Genomic DNA, 16,179 nt, shown 5'->3' with positions numbered 1-16,179 from the left:
TGTGACTTACGCAATAAGTTTTAGTTTTATAAGGACACAGAGCATGTGGTCAGGCAAAATTTCTCATGTTTGTAGGTGTCTGCTACACAGGTGCTGTTGCAGTGCCACTTCTTGTGAAACCCAGATGTGGTTGAAAGGGGAACTTTTATGAGTCTCATATAGCAGATAAATCCAGCTTCTTTAGGAGCCAAGGATATTCAAGTGGAGAAAATTAAGAAATGCTGAAATTGTTACTGCATATTATTGGCACAGTGCTCTTAAGTGGCCAGACTTCTTGATGTGCTTTTTTCCCTTCTTATAAAAGCTCCTGGGGTTTTTTGGCTGTGTCATTAAATTCTGATGAGATCTGAGATGGCTGAGATGATCAAGCCTTAGTCAGACTGTAAGAGTAAGGAGAGAAGAGGGCATGAATATTTAACTGTAACTCCTACTATTTGCTAGTAAACAAAGGAAAATGAAGTGTCTAATGAAATGTAATTGAAATTAAAAAATTACATTAAATCTGACACTTAACTGGTTTGAAAAATTATCAGTGAGATGTTACATGGCTTCACTGAGAAGCAAAACACTTTTCAGTGCATGTTATTAACTAGAATATAGCCTTATTTGAAAACTTCTGCTTTCTCATTGGGCAGTTATTTGTGGACTTTATTTTGAAAAATATATTCCATTGTGCGTATCTGTCTTGGGCTATGTTCTTATTTGCTTCCCAACTTAAAATATCCAAGTTCAACTCAATGGACACTTTTTTTATTATTAAATACATAAGCATGATAGTGTCAGACTCACTTATACGTAATGTTATTCTCTTCTTACTTGCAGGATGCTGGAATATGGTATTTGTTCCACAGGATTCCTACAGGAGATTCTCATAATTTAGGCATTGAAACCAAGTCAGAGCTTACACCCCTAGGAATCTTCTATAACAACAGAGTTCATTCTAATTTTAAGGTAATTTCATTTTAAAAAGCTCTTTATTTGTAACTATTCTGCATCAGGACTTGCCTGTTTACATACTAAACTGATTAGGTAATGTGTTTATGCTATGTTTGAACTGCGTGATTCTGTCTAGGCATTGTAGACTAGTATATAATCAGCATGAGAATATTTTTGTGCCACATTCTTGATATTCACCGTGTTTATGTCCTCATAAGGCACAAACTATTAAAATCAATTAATACATCTAATGAAATTAATTTTCTAAGTAGTGTTTCAGATGCTACTCTCTTACTGATGGCATTTTTTCTGCTCTCAAGAAAGCTGACCCTCCCAAGTTTGTTAAAATTGCAGTACAGGTAGCAGCTTCCTGAAATATCTGTGACTTGTTTTTTGAGTCTCTGATGTAGTTTGACTCCGGTGTGTCACCATGTGCAAACAGTCTCTGACTAGAGATTAAGCTTCCAAGCTGTCTTCAGGAGCCCAGCCACTGGCAACATTATTTTGTTTTTTTATTAATAGGATTTTAGTATCTTTTTCACATACAGTTAAGTGAAGTTAAAGTCCTTAAATCCATTATTTTATTTGGAATCTAGCTGGTCTGTGTGTGTATAAATATAATGACATTTACAGAGCCACCTAGCTTCAAATATTTATGTATGTTTGAAGTTTACCTGATGAAGTTCTGTTTACAGTGTGTTTGGGGCTGTAGGGCATTTTTCAGTTTGGAATTAAAATGCAGTGAATGCAAAAGTTGTAAAGAAAAAGGTATTTCATCTATATGGCTTGTATTATCTTCAAATAACTGTAGCTACTTGTGTGCTAAAATTCCCTGTTAAAAGAGCAAACTCAACTAGCAGGTCAGAGGATCTACTTTTGTTGGAGTACACAGTCATAATCATAATTGGATCAGAGGTGAAAGTCACTGCAAGTATTTATGTCTGTAGTTCAAGTTAAATAGCACAAATGCTTTCTTTTGCTTTCATTTTCTTCTTTCACATTAGGTTACTGATTTTCAAGTTGATGATTTCTTGGGCAAAAATTGGCTTCAGTGGTCAAGGTAGTTTAAAATGAAATACAGAGCATTCTTCACAGCAGGAATTTTTTTTTTTTTTCCCCATTTATAATATTTTGAAATCACCACAGGATCGGCTTCCAGAATTTTCAGGACAGCATCTGGAAATAAGTGTAAACCCTCAAATGGCTAGATGTTGTGAAAGAAATCTGAAAAGAACTTCAGTAACTTTCCATTACTTTTTCTTTTTTTTTTTTTAGCACAGACACATTTGTTTTGCCTTAGAAAATACGTCTGTTAGGATCAAATTGAAGTATCTAGGAGTTTCTAATACATGTGCTGAATATAATGTAAAGTTTAAATTTTAGAAATTAAATGTTTACTTTATCTTTGGTTTTGGATAGTATTAATTTTCTTTCCTTGTTCTTTCAGGCTGGTTTGTTCATTGATAAGGGTGTTAAAACAACTAATGCTAGTGCTGATGATCCCAGAGAATATCTTTGTTTGGACAACAATGCAAGGTAAAGGATATTGGCTTTCACATCAGAAATCACAAAGTTCTGAGAATGCTCTTACATTCACTTGAGGAAAACCATTTCTAAAACAATATAATTACTTAAAAATGTTAATTGAACAATAAGTTTCCATATATTAATTTCCCTCATTTGCTCATACCTTCTGTGAAGAACCAAGCATGGTGTGCCTATAGGCACACAGCCTATAGGAACTGGCTGTTTCTTGCCAACTTTCTTGGTAGTTTTCTGCCTCTTAGAAGACCTGCTTTTAAACATGCTCCTTCAAAGGAGCTTTAGTCCCCTCCATCAACCTTTCATATAATGATGCAATACAAGTGGGAAGGGAGTGATTTGAAGAGAGTGGAAAGAAAAAGCAAGGGGATAAAAGGTGGTGAGGTGCATCTGAAAAAACTTAGGGAGAGTGAGCAAAGAGTCTGTTACTGGAAAAGACAGGTTTTGTGTTTCTGCTTCATTACACCGCAAAGAGACTCCTCTAGAAATTGAGAACTTGAGATGCACCTGCTCTTTGTTTCTCTTTTTTTTCTGTATTCCAAACATGAAGAGAGTGGATTCTGTCTGTCAGAGGCACATGAATGTTTGTCTTTCAGGCTCTCTCAGCCACACATGATATGAAAACCAAACAGTAGTCTCATCCTGTGCATTTGGGTCTTTATCTGTTCCAGGTTTCGACCTCATCAAGATGCAGACCCTGAAAAGCCCCGAGTTGCTGCCCTGATAGACAGATTAATCTCTTTCAAAAACAATGATCATGGGGCCTGGGTCAGGGGAGGGGATATCCTCATTCAAAACTCTGGGTAAGTATCCAGAAACAAACAGGTGCATGTTATGATGCACCCCAAAGCTTGGGTTATGGAAGTGCATTAGAACAGGGTTATAAGAGAAGATTGTGGCGTAACTTAAGGAGCTTCTCAATATCTTGAACCACCTTCACACCAGCCCAGTACTTTCAATGAAACAAATTTACATGAGAACAGGTAAGAGCTTGCCTTAAAATGGCAAAAAAACCTATGTCATAGAAAGAAATCTAGAAGTTGGTAGCAACAGTAAATTTATACTGAGGTATCTATGATTTCCCTGAAGCTATTATGTTCCTGCTTAAGTATATAGATGATTACTTGTTTGTTTTTTAAATGGGAATATTTTTTGAGTTATTTGGATGGTGTTTCTAAATTCCATTAGTAGAAATCAGGCTTTCTTTAGTGCATAGCAGGAGGTGCTCTGACAGTAATCTGTTATAGGATAATCCAAAAACATGACTGAAGCTTTGAACTTTCTTTTAGGTTTGCAGACAATGGAATAGGTTTGACATTTGCTAGGTGAGTACTTTGATAATTATGTCCAGGTTTTTTGTGCATAGAAGCTTAGAAAACACACAACAATCTATTAAAATTAATAGGTATACTTTCATAAGGCTCTAGCTTCACTTTTGGGCCCAGTTTTATTACCAGTGGCGTGGAGGATGTTTTAAAAGGCTGTAAAATGATACAGCTGCTAAAGGCTGCACATTATTTAAATCTCTGCTTGGTTTACACCACAGTTTACTTCCTCTTTACCAGGAGAGTTACATTTATCCATATATTTTTTGTATTGTATAATTCCTTAGGCAGTTCTAATTTTCCTCCTGAACAGTGGAAAGCAAGAAATGGAAAAGAAGGGGGATCATCATTTGGAAGGGACAGAGTCTCTTTCTAATTAAAATAAATAAATGAATAAAATGAAGCAATTTAGGTAGTAAGCAAAAATGGCTTCCATTTAGGTTACGATAAACTGATTCTAGGATTACAAAAATGGACTGTAAAAGAGTGCTGCACTACACAGAGTGATAGAAAATTTAATGTTCATCTTTCTGCATTTCAAATAGACTTGTTTGAAAGTTAATGATTGTTCTATGTACTGTAAATGAAGTCTAGACTGCTCTGCTTCAGGGTTGCTATGATGTAATAGTAGGACTGTGCCTCACTCTCTTCATCTGGTAAAGTCTTGGCTAAAAGCTTATCTATGATGTTTCTTTGCTAGTGATGGGAGCTTCCCAAATGATGAAGGTGCCAGCCAGGAGGTATCTGAGTCACTGTTTATAGGTGAGAGCAAGAATTATGGGTTTCCAGGTGGCCAAAATAAATATGCTGGAACTGGAGGAATAGACAACAAGGCACGCACTCTGCCTAGGAATCGGTAAGTATGTTACGAGTGAAGGAAGTAGAAATGACACAAAAATCATTCTCTGTGTTAGATGTAAACACCCTTCTTCCTTAATCTTTGAGAGATTAGGACTGTGTATGATGACATTTAATACCATGTGCTGCTGTGTCACATTCACCACTCTCCTGTGTCAATTTTCATCTGATGCTACCATAGGTCTCTTTTTCATAGGAATTTAAGTTATCCTACTTAAGCAAAATCTTACTCTAGTGCAACATTTGGGCCTGGAACAAAGAAAGGAAAAGCTTTTAGGTAAAATAATTTCAAGGGTCAGTTTAGGACCAGAGACTAGATCCTTTTGTCTTTGGCTTGCTGTGAAGCTTCTTTAACATAGTGCCAAGTCCTACTCTTGCCACAGAATAGTGAAGAAGGGCGAGGTAAGCCTAGGCTGCCCTATTTTTTTGCTGTGTAGCCATTCAGAGGCATTTATAGATCCCTGCAAAATTGCAGAGACTATACTTGGCCCCATCATCTAGACCACTAACAAAAATGCTGAACAAGACTGGAGCCAATATAGTCCCCTGGGCTGCACTGCTGGTTACGGGTCTTCAGGTAGACCATGCCACTACCCTATTGGACCAACTGTTTAGCTAGGTTTCAACCCACCTCACTGTCCTCTCATGCAGCCCATATTTTATGTGGACATCATGTGACACAGTCTTAAAAAAGCCATACTGAAGTTAGCATAGAACATGTCCACTGCTTTCCCCTCAACTATGGGTACTTAGAGAAGTTTATCCAGTTGGTGAAGTATAACCTCTCCTTCGTGAACCCATGCTGGTTAGTCCTCATGACTTTGTTGTCTTTTATGTGCCTTGCAAGGTTGTTCAGGATCACCTGCTGTATCACCTCTCTGGGGGTCAAGCTGAGGGTTACCATACTGCAGTTTCCTGGGTGTTCCTTCTTGAAATTAGAAGTGACACTTGCTTTCCTTCAATCTACAGGCATTTCTCCTAGTTGCCATGACCAATTAAAGAGCAGGCTGAATTACTCTCCTGCTGTATTTTTCATAGTGGGATAGGGGTACATTTGTGAATGGACAGTGGTAGGTCTTCTAACAGGAAAATTCAAGAGTGTGGTATTTTTTGACTCATTAGATAGGTGCAGAAGCAAGGTTTTGTTAACTAAGATCTAACCTGGAAGTCATTCTCCTAGCGTTGCTTTCCTAATGTATTGGACAGGAAATATATTATGACACAGATTCAGAATTACCGTGGGTTTTATAGGATGCTATAAATATTTGCTTGCATTAACAGAACATTTCCAATCAGAGGCTTTCAAATTTATGATGGACCTATTCACCTTACCAAGTGCACATTCAAAAATTTTGTGCCAACTCCAGATAGATTTACAAGTGCAGTTGGATTCTTGATGAAAAATCCATGGCAGATGACGCCAAAAAACAACATTTCTCACGTGAAGTTTGGTCCAAATGTAAGTTTGTTACAAGTTTTCTTCTGTTCTTGCAAGTTTTTGTTTCTCTTTGCTGTATTTAAAATGTCCAAGGACCCCATGTCATGTTTTCTGTACATCCCTACGTCAGATTTACTCTCTTGAAGTCACCTAAAGTGTATCCTCTGTCTTTGGAGCAAAAATGGGAGATTTAGGCTATGTTGCAATAATGAACTCTCTTATGGCTGATGGTAAAGCTGAAAACAGATTTGTGTAAGGTTTGGCCTGTCCTTAATAGTGAATTTTCAGTTGTAAATACTAACACTGATCAGAAACAAGAGCTGGCCTGAGCCATATTAATAAAAATCAAAATGTCTGTTTTGCAAGATTCCACTGTCCTTGCCATAAAGTTTGTAATCAACTTTGTGAAGTGCCCATGGTTTGAAAATAATTAATGTTTTCTTTTTGTCAGGTTTCTTTGAAAGCCTTCTTTGGAAAACCTGGTCCCTGGTTTGAAGAGGGAGATCTGGATGGGGACAAGAACTCAATATTCCATGATCTAGATGGTTCAGTGACTGACTACAAGGATACCTATGTGGGCAGAATTGATAACTATTTGATTCAACACCCCAAATGCATTAACATTACAGAATGGAGCGGAGTGGTTTGCAGTGGAACCTATGCACAGGCTAGTGTTCTTGTAGCTTTCTTTTTGGGGCAGATCTACAGTATGAACAATTTGTGGAGTCAAGGGAAATATAAACTACAAAATTGGCCTATTTTTGTACTTCAAAAATTCTTTGGTTTAGAAATACTTTTATGCATATTGCCCTTTTCAGCCAGTTGTGTATATATGTTGTTTTCCCTTCAGCATGCAAACTGGGAGAACAGCATGGGATGCTGCATGGTTGTCACGGTTTAACACTGGCCCAGCAATTAAACCGAGTAACAGACGCTCTCTATTAATCTCTCTCTCCTCCCTTATAAGAAAGGAGAGAGAATAAGGGAGAGAGACTTATGGGTTGGAAACTAAACTACACAACTTTAATGAAACAGTAATGATAAATAGGAAAAATTAATAAATATATACAAATATATAAGAAAAGGGATACCACATTCCTCCCCCCTTTCCCCCAATAGCTCTCACGTCACCACCGAGGCTGCAGGGCAGCTCTGGGAAAGTCCAGGCTGGACTCCTGGAGTCGGCAGCAGTTGGGAACTGGAGGCAGGAACACACAGATAAGGGCTGGCACGGATCAGGAGCACAGGCAGACAAATGGATGGGATCCTTCCAGGATGCCGAGGTGAAGGAAGGGAAGCAGGAAAGGCAGGCAGCCGGAAGCTGGAAGCAGGAAATCTGGCTTGGCCCTCGTGATCCCTCAAATTATACTGAGGATGACGTATATGGGATGGAATACTCTGTTTGGTCAATTCTGGCATCTATCTTGTCCGTTCCTCCCCAAAGGAGGGATGCAGGTGGGACCTCTTTATGTTTTCCTCAGAGCTGAGCAGTGTCCTTGGCTCTGCATACCAGTCTCTAGCAGTAACTATAAACATCAAGTGTTATCAGTCCTAGAAACACACACTGTCTGAGAAACTTGCTGTTAATTTCAGCAAGTGCAACTACTTACAAGAGACTTAGCTAAAAGCAAAAGTACAAGACAGAAAATCACCTTTATCCTGGCCCAAACCAGGACAATGGTAAAACCAAACACATATGCATGCCAGAAATTCTGAATTGCAGCCCTCTTTGATAAAATATGTTTTGTATTGATGATAGAGTTATGTCTTTTTTTTCACAGAGTGGGTTTTAAAGGGCTTTTCTTTTCCCCTTTTAAATAGAGATGTTAAATACCACCATCTGAATACAAATTTCACAAAGATTTGATTCCTGTTCTAGTTCCTGTTCTGTATGAATTACCATACAGAAGTACCATAGCTGATTCTCTTTGTATATATTTTTTTCCCTTCCTCCCCTTTTTTTGGTTTGTAAAATGCACAAAATCTGCAATGATTTACAAATGTGGCTCTCCTTCAGAAGATACTGGTGTATTGGGTATTTCACAACATCAGATGGCCGTGGTTTGGCTAATAATGTACTGAATGCTCATCACTATTTAACTGCCTTTTGCACAGTATCCAAATCTTTCCTCTTTCTTTTCATCCTCCTTAATATCATACAGGTTTATGTCCAAACCTGGAATGGACAGAATCTTTCCATGACTATTGTACGAGATGAGTACCCAGCCAATCCCATGGTTCTTCGAGGTATTAATCAGAGAGCTGCCTTTCAACAGTATCAGCCAGTAGTGATGCTCCAAAAGGGCTACACAATACATTGGAATGGAAAAGCTCCAAATGTCACCTATCTATATCTCATTAACTTCAACAAGTATGTTTGTTTTCTTTCATGTTGTCGATCTATAAGGCAGTACTGAAGTAATGTCCCACGGAATTAACATTTGTGTGAGTTTGCAACCATCAGTAAGACTTGGTCTTGGGTTTGTGTTTTTTCTCTGTAAGTACAAACACTGAAGTATGAAAATAAAGATACCAAGCAATAGATCTACACCTAAAGTTAAACTTTTGTGCAGTACAGTGTTTATGAGGAATATCCTTCAGAGAAGAAAATGTACAAATAGTGAAGTTGAGCAGAACTCAACAGATAAACTTACTGAAAGTCTGAAGAATGAAATAAAATATATCCTGACATTATCAAAGTTACTATAACATTTAATAAAATGCTGTTTGGAGAGGATAAGAAAGACCTCTTGCTTTCAGGTTTGGAGTTTTGAGTGTTTTTTGAATCATCTGTTTGCAGTGTATTGTCATCTAAACTGTTGCTACAGCAAATCATACACTTTATTTTTATTTCAGGAATGACTGGATTCGTGTTGGTCTTTGTTATCAACCAAATACAGATTTTGTTATAGTACTGGAAACCTTTCAAAGGCGGTCATCTGCTCTGTCAAGCAAGGTAGAGCGCTACATGCCAGTATCTTCAATGACGGAGCTCGAAAAGAATCAATCAGACAAGAAGTTTTACTTTGACAACAGTACTGGGTAACTCCTTGTAACTTGACCCTACTAGGAGATTTGTTCAACCTTAATGTCCAGGTTGACTGTGTTAAAAGCAATAGATTAAAACAAATGCACAAGAGGAAAGATCACATAATTGCCACAATTGGAAAAAGGACCCCTAAGATCACTGTATCCAACTGTCACTATCGCTCCTGTATAAAATACATATATCATTCATTATTTGTATCACCCACTAGAGGATGTCCTGAAGTGCCTCATCTACATGGTTTGTAAATACCTCCAGGGATGGTGACTCCATCACCTCCCTGGGCAGCCCATTACAGTGCCTGGCTACTCTCTCAGTAAAGAAATTTTTCCTCATATCTAGTCTAAACCTCCCCTAGTGAAACTTCAGGCCATTTCCTTTAGTCCTATCATTCTTCACTTGAGAGAAGAGGCCAGCACCCACCTCCCTGCAACCTCCTTTCACGTAGTTGTAGAGAGCAATAAGGTCTCCCCTCAGTCTCCTCTTCTCCAGACTAAATATTTCCAGCCTATCCTCAGAGAACTTATTCTCCAGACTCTTCACGAGCTTGACTGCCCTTTTCTCCAGCACCTTAATGTCTTTCTCGCAGGAAGATGCCCAGAACTGAGCACAGCACTCGAGGTGCAGCCTCACCAGTGCTAAGTACTGGGGCACCATCGCTTCCCTTCTCCTGCTGGCCACACTATTTCTGATCCAACCCACCATGCTGTTGGCCTTTCTGGCTACCTGGGTACACTGCTGTTGTGCCCAAAGTCTATTTGAAAGAAGACTTTGTGTGAATTTGAATCTCCAAAACACAGTGGTTGTCACTGAGGTACTTTTCAAAGACCATCACAGTTGCCACGGATAATTCATAACCCGTGCCTTTAGAATAAGTGGTATCTGGCATGCTGCAGAGCAATGTCTTACAGGAAGTACCTTCTAAGTCCTCAAAGAAAATCTGTGCTACCTTCATAAAATTCTAGAAATTTCAAGAGTTTTTCTGTTCCCAGAACATTTTAAGAGCATATTTCTGAAAATTCTAATCTGTTCTCAGCCTTTAAAAGTCCTAGTCTCAAATGTATTTCTGGCAGAGGCCACTGAGATCCTTCTGAGATGGTTAACATATGCTTAACTTTGAATAAAATGAGTCCTAAATATATTACTTGGGTGTTTTGCAAATGTTAATTTTTAATCTGTAATTTTTTCTCATCTCTATTTTGCTCCCTTATCTTCTACTTTGTGTTAAATATGCAGATTAATGTTGATTTTGAAAAGACATTTACATTTCTTTTGTCTAAGAGCTACAATGACAGTCAAATATGTAATTGAAGAATTACCAGTCTCTCTGTACTTCAAATCTTAATGACTATTACCTTCTAAATTGCATTTCCAGACATTTGCAACAGTGTATTTATGTTGTTCAGTGATGGTGGGTGGTACTGAATATCGAAACAGTTATTAATGGGTTTCTGCAAAGATCTACGATCAAAGAAAACATTTATGCTCTGCAGTTTGTAATTTGTTTTCTCCAAGCCAATGGTTTGATGAGTTGCTGTTCTTTTTAAAGCATATGCATTCATAAAGATGACTCCTTTAATTGTGAATTTCAGATATGTCGATAGAGACTCTAATTCTAGTAAGCTGTAAATACTTTGAAAAAGTTTGAACAGTGTGCAGACCTGAACACTTTAGTTTTTGTGCTTCCAAAATTAATGAAATGTAGCTGTTAAGGTTTAACATAAACGGCACTTAATATGATTCTTTTTTCCTCTTTTGTGTAGGTTACTGTTTTTATTTCTTCAAGCCAAATATAACAGGGATGGTCACAGTTATTGCTCATCTCAGGGATGTGAAAGGATCAAGATTGTGACCAAAGACTCAGCAAAAGGGATCAGTAACTGCATGGCAAAAGCTTACTCAAAGTACTACAAAGGACCAACTGTCATAAAGCAGATGCCATCAAAAACTACTGTACCATGCACAAAATGTGGCACAACTCAGGTAAAAAAAAATAAGCAAAAACTTGTCATAAACTGTATAGCTGGTGTTGCTTCATACTCTTTTTAAAGCAGAATATTAGGCTTTCACTATTAAATACTGAATTTGCCAGTTTTTGATTATCATTCTTCATCTCCATTATGCTAGAAAGTGTGGAGTCACTTGTAACACAACGATTTCAGGTTCTATTCTTTGCCAAACACTGCTTCACCTCTCACTTTTGAGTGCTACAGAGAAGGGACATAGGTAGATCTGATGTCTTGTACTACAGTATTATCTCTATTCCATGTAGTACAGCTTTGCTGAAGAGGTCTATATGCTGCTGTCCAGCCTTCTCTACTTTTTTTGATCTTTGCCTATTAGCATGAACTTGAAAATTGCATTATATGTTTTAGGTATACAAGCTGGCAAAAATAGTTAAAGTAAGGAATAAAATGGGTTCCACCATAGATCATGAAATTTATTAGCATTGCTGCTACCATAAATAGTGCCATTGACAAATGGATGCATTTGCTTTGGAGCATGTTGCAAATTGTATGGCATGATAAAGTTTTGAAGACATGTGAATCTATGTACTTAACATTTTGCATTTGCTATCCAGATGGTATTCACCAGTGATCCTCACAAAAACTACCTCCTTGTGCAGATTAATTCATCTGGTAAAAAAGAATTAGGCAGAGGTCAGCAAGCATTTATTTCTGTAAGTATTTTTGTGGTTTTCTTCTAACAGCAATTGTAGAGCACCACATAATGGTGACCTCGCTTTTCTTCCCTTGAGTGAAGAATGTTGGTTCACAGTTTAAAAGCCAAACAGTCAAAAAGCTGGTGTTTTAACCTCAAAGTGAGTCTGCAGAGCTCCATTTTGCATTTGAATGCTTTCTAGCAGAGAAAAAAATTACACCAGTAAGGGGATTTTGAAAGCTTCAGATTAATTCTGAAATCTTGATGAATATACATTTATTGATGGTTGCTTTCCAAGAAAACAAACTAATGCTAGTTAAATCCATGTTGTTGAAGTTGGTTTTGTACTAATAGATCAGCGAGTTAATGGTATGTGAGTCATTCAAGCCATTAGGGTTTTCTAAACTTCTCCAAAATAGCAATTACTAAAGAATGCACAGATTACTCTGTGTTCTGATGTGGTTCCTGGAAGCTTAGTGATGTGATAAAAAGTGATTTACTTAGTCTTCTGTTTGAATACTGGAGGACACTTACAGGTGGTGCTGAATAGCATTTGCAGACATCCTCACAGCACAGAGGTTAAAGTCTGTGTGTGGCTTACCTTCTGCAACATCAGTGCATTAGCTTGGTTGCAACAGTAAAATTCCAGAGTTACTTAGACAAATGGCACCTGAGCAGAGTAACCTCAGCAGCTGCAGATGCTATGGGAATGTGTGTGCTATATCCAGAGAAGTAAGAGCAATCCTCAGGAAGAAACAGGGCTGCTGCAGAGACAGATTAACTGTACTACTATTGCCAAGAAGACCAGCTGATTCAGTATCTGCATTCTGTCTTCCTGAGTGACAACTGAGGCAGGAAGTAAGTCACCTGCAATGTATGATCTCCCTGTAGAAGCCATGAACTGAAGGCTCCCATGCAATTTCAGATGTCCCTCTGAAAGCCTCTCTTCAAGAGGGAAAATTAAGAGCTTCTAAGGGGAAGCAAGTATTTGTAAGGAAACTAGTACACCACGGTGCCTAACTAGGTGAAAATATACACTGAGTCCAGTAGTGTCACTGTTGAATGATAATTAAGGGAGTGGAACATCTCCCTTAGGAGGAAAGGCTGAGGGAGCTGGGTCTCTTTAGCTTGGAGGAGACTAATGGGCAATCTCATGAATTTTTATAAATATATAAAGGGAAAATGGCACAAGGATGGAGCCAGGCTCTTCTCAGTGATGTCCAGTGATAGGACAAGGGTGCAAGCTGGACCAGAGGAGATTCCACGTAAACATAAGGAAAAACTTTTTCACTGTGAGGGTGACAGAGCACTGGCACAGGCTGGCCAGGGAGGTTGTGGAGTCTCCTTCCCTGGAGACATTGAGAACCCACCTGGATGTGTTCCTGTGCAACCTCCTGTAGGTGACCCTGCTCTGGCAGGGGGGTTGGACCAGATGATCTTTTGAGGTTCCTTCAACATTCTGCTGTTCTGTGAATTGAGATTAACTTGAAAAGAAAAAATGCTTTTTTCTTTTTGTCCTCCCATTCAGGTCAATGACACTATGTTTTCCTTCAAGGATGATGGTATACTTATTGTTACAGTTGATGCCTGCATTGGCACGGTTTCAGGAAACAAATTATTTTCTGGAGTAGACATTAAGCGTGTAGATGGGTATTTAAAATCTGGAATTCCACAAAGGTATGTGTTATGACCATTTATTTGCAGTATTTCTGTAAGCTGTAGCTTTGCTCTCTTACAAGGATTTAAATAATGGTGTCTGTGCAGGAGCAATGAAAGTGAACGAAACAAGGTAAAAAGTTAGTGTCAGAAAAATCAGCATTCTAATAAGAGATCAGTATCTAAACTTGATTTTTTAAATACAAAATATTTAACTATACTTAACTTTCCTAAGATTTTAAAGTTAAATTTAAAAGTCAGTTAAAAAATTAATTTGAGATGGTTGCTTTTCTACATACTGTTTTCAGGGAGGGTTGATTATTTCCCTGTCATGAAATGACATGACATGAGTACTTTTCAACAAGTGAATTTATGCAGCCAAGCTAGCTGTAGAAACATATAGCAGAATATTAAGAACACTTTGTGTTTATAACAGCTGCCATGTCTGCACTGTTTCTGCTGCAGGTCTATTGTTCTGCTGAGCACAAGAGGTGATGTAGCAATTCCTAATAGCTTATCAGAAGCCTTAATGTCCCTGGGGACGTCCAAACCACCTTATCTTCAGAGCAACGGTTGGTGGAAATTTTACACATTCCTTAGACAGGGCCTTGGTCTTTGTGTTTGTGTTGGCATGAGTGGGTTTCTCACAGGATGTGGAAAGGATGCAGCTGGTGGAGAATGGCTGCCAGTTTGCACTGGTGTGACCAGCTGCATTCAGCCCTTCTTGAGAACAGGGGTGGGCAGCCCTTGAGCAGATGGGGTAGAAAACCCTCATGTCCCAAAGGGAGGGTGTTGTATAGAGCTTGTTGCAAGCAGAGAAATGAATAGTAGTTTATAGTGCCTGTGGATTACAGAAAACGAGCCCCCTAGGCTTTTTTCTCAAAGCCTGTGTTTTGTGCCTCATCCAGTGAATCTATTTGTGAACACTCCCCTGTTCCAGCTTCGATTTCCTGTCCTAACAAAATCTGAAGGTAGTCATGAGAAGCTGTTGGTATTTTGAGGGATGGTCACTTTGTAGGCCACATGGTGGGGTAGCTACTGTCTGCTCAGGGCCCTGGCACAACTTCTCAAAAAGCAGGTTTTATAACTGTCCTGGTAACTCAGTCTTCAGATTAAGATTTCAGAGTATTTAATACTGAATTTTTGGAAAAGGGAGTTGCAGATGGATATTTCCTTGCGACATTCACATGAAGCTGACAGTGGATTAATCTCCTGCATAGTCTGGGGGTGGAGAATTTCAGAGGAGAGTGCCCTTCCCTTCCCAGCTGGTACAGCGTTGTGCTTGTATGGGTTGGCTGGTTCGGTAACACTGTGCTGTTTTTGTCACAGGAAGCCTGGCCTTTCTGGGCTTTAGAGGAAACTTTAAGCCATCCTGGATTAAGCTCTTTACCAGTCCTGCTGAGCATGGGCTTGTTCAGATAGAAAAGTATATCCCTTTACAACTGGAAGAGTATGGCTGTGCCAGAGTAAACAAAAGTCGACGGAAAGACCTCGAGCTTCTGAAGAAGGCTACACGATCACATTAAAGACTCAGATGTACATAAAAGTTGGAGTGAAAAATGTGAACTAACTTATTTTTTAATTTATGGCATTTTAAACTATAATGTTATCCAAGTAAATCATGTTGTTGTCTGACAGATTTTTGCCAGCATTGACTGCTTGAATGCCAATCTGTGCACCTTCTAGTTGTACAAAATATTAAAGAATTTATTAGTGTTTGTATAAACAGGTTTCAGAGATTTTTTTCAGATGTTTGTATTTACTGTAAACAAGTTCCTTCTGTTTAATACTCCTTTTGTATGAGGAGGAGGGTGTTTATAAAAGCCTTAAATTTTTGATAACAACTGTTGGAGTACATATTGGATTACTTGAAAGTTTAATATTAAAATCTCCATAAACAGTTTAAATAGGTCATTGCAACTTGGGCATTTTCCCTCAGTTGTTTTGTTGTTTTCATGAGGATTTAGTTAGAAGTCTACTCAGTTAAATTCTCAGTCTGCTTTCCAAGGTGTTAAAAACCAGTTTCACTTGTGCGTGCAGCTGGTTCAAGGGGTTTTAACTGCATTAAAATTATTGCTTTGCTGTACGAATGATGGAGAGGAGGGGATTCAGAGATCCAGCTCAGGTCTGGGTGAGGATTGTGCACCATGCAACAACATATAGCAAGGTGATATGCACCAGTATGGCATATAGAGCAGAAAATACTACACTTTGGGGTCACTGTTTACTGTTCACCCCTGAATACAAAGGTGTTTGTAAGTCACTTCAGTAAATGGTTTGGGTGTTAAGGCTGCAGTCTTGGGTACAGCTTGATCAGCTTTTTCTTCTAAAGCTTTTAGCCAGAACACCAGAGCTAAGATATAATTTGTAATTAAACCAAGCTTCTACTCTTGCAGTGACTTTTTTTCTTTTTCTTTTTTTTTTTTTTTTTTACAGCTATCTCAGCTCTGACTTTTTATGTGATGGCAAGTGCTCTCAGTTCATTCAGGCATGTTATATCTTTTGCCTTGACTTTGGTTCTTTTAATATATTGATGTTGCTAATTCCTGTAGATGCTTTTATTAGGTTCATTTGATTTTGGTTTTGCTGCAATTATTGGCTCCTTTCTTCAGATAGTGTGACAATAATTTAGTAGAACTGAGGCACAACTGCCCTTTTTCAGGATCCTAGTCTTTGAAATTAAATTTCAGAGACTTTAAAGATTTGTTTCATAACAG

The 16,179-nt window shown here is 38.4% G+C and overlaps 1 protein-coding gene across 5 annotated transcripts in view; it reads left to right on the top strand.

Moving 5' to 3' along the window:
• CEMIP2 (cell migration inducing hyaluronidase 2) overlaps window positions 1-15,369 on the top strand; it is a 49,743-nt gene extending 34,374 nt beyond the window's left edge. For 4 of the 5 annotated variants that reach the window (XM_071731884.1, XM_071731886.1, XM_071731883.1 and 1 more), the window contains exons 11-24: window positions 823-951; window positions 2,384-2,472; window positions 3,150-3,281; window positions 3,768-3,803; window positions 4,504-4,659; window positions 5,943-6,120; window positions 6,551-6,766; window positions 8,262-8,470; window positions 8,956-9,141; window positions 10,909-11,128; window positions 11,727-11,825; window positions 13,335-13,483; window positions 13,928-14,034; window positions 14,792-15,369. In XM_071731884.1, coding sequence (XP_071587985.1) covers window positions 823-951; window positions 2,384-2,472; window positions 3,150-3,281; window positions 3,768-3,803; window positions 4,504-4,659; window positions 5,943-6,120; window positions 6,551-6,766; window positions 8,262-8,470; window positions 8,956-9,141; window positions 10,909-11,128; window positions 11,727-11,825; window positions 13,335-13,483; window positions 13,928-14,034; window positions 14,792-14,988 — 2,103 coding nt within the window. In that variant the 3' untranslated portion in view covers window positions 14,989-15,369. Of the gene's footprint in view, window positions 1-822; window positions 952-2,383; window positions 2,473-3,149; window positions 3,282-3,767; window positions 3,804-4,503; window positions 4,660-5,942; window positions 6,121-6,550; window positions 6,767-8,261; window positions 8,471-8,955; window positions 9,142-10,908; window positions 11,129-11,726; window positions 11,826-13,334; window positions 13,484-13,927; window positions 14,035-14,791 lie in introns of those variants that run through there. The other variant, XR_011723443.1, reaches the window with a different exon arrangement.
• The last annotated feature ends 810 nt before the right edge of the window (window positions 15,370-16,179 follow it).

This window comes from Heliangelus exortis, chromosome Z, assembly GCF_036169615.1.
Source record: "Heliangelus exortis chromosome Z, bHelExo1.hap1, whole genome shotgun sequence".
Lineage (NCBI taxonomy): Eukaryota > Metazoa > Chordata > Aves > Apodiformes > Trochilidae > Heliangelus > Heliangelus exortis.
This window is presented reverse-complemented; position numbering and strand designations above follow the sequence as displayed.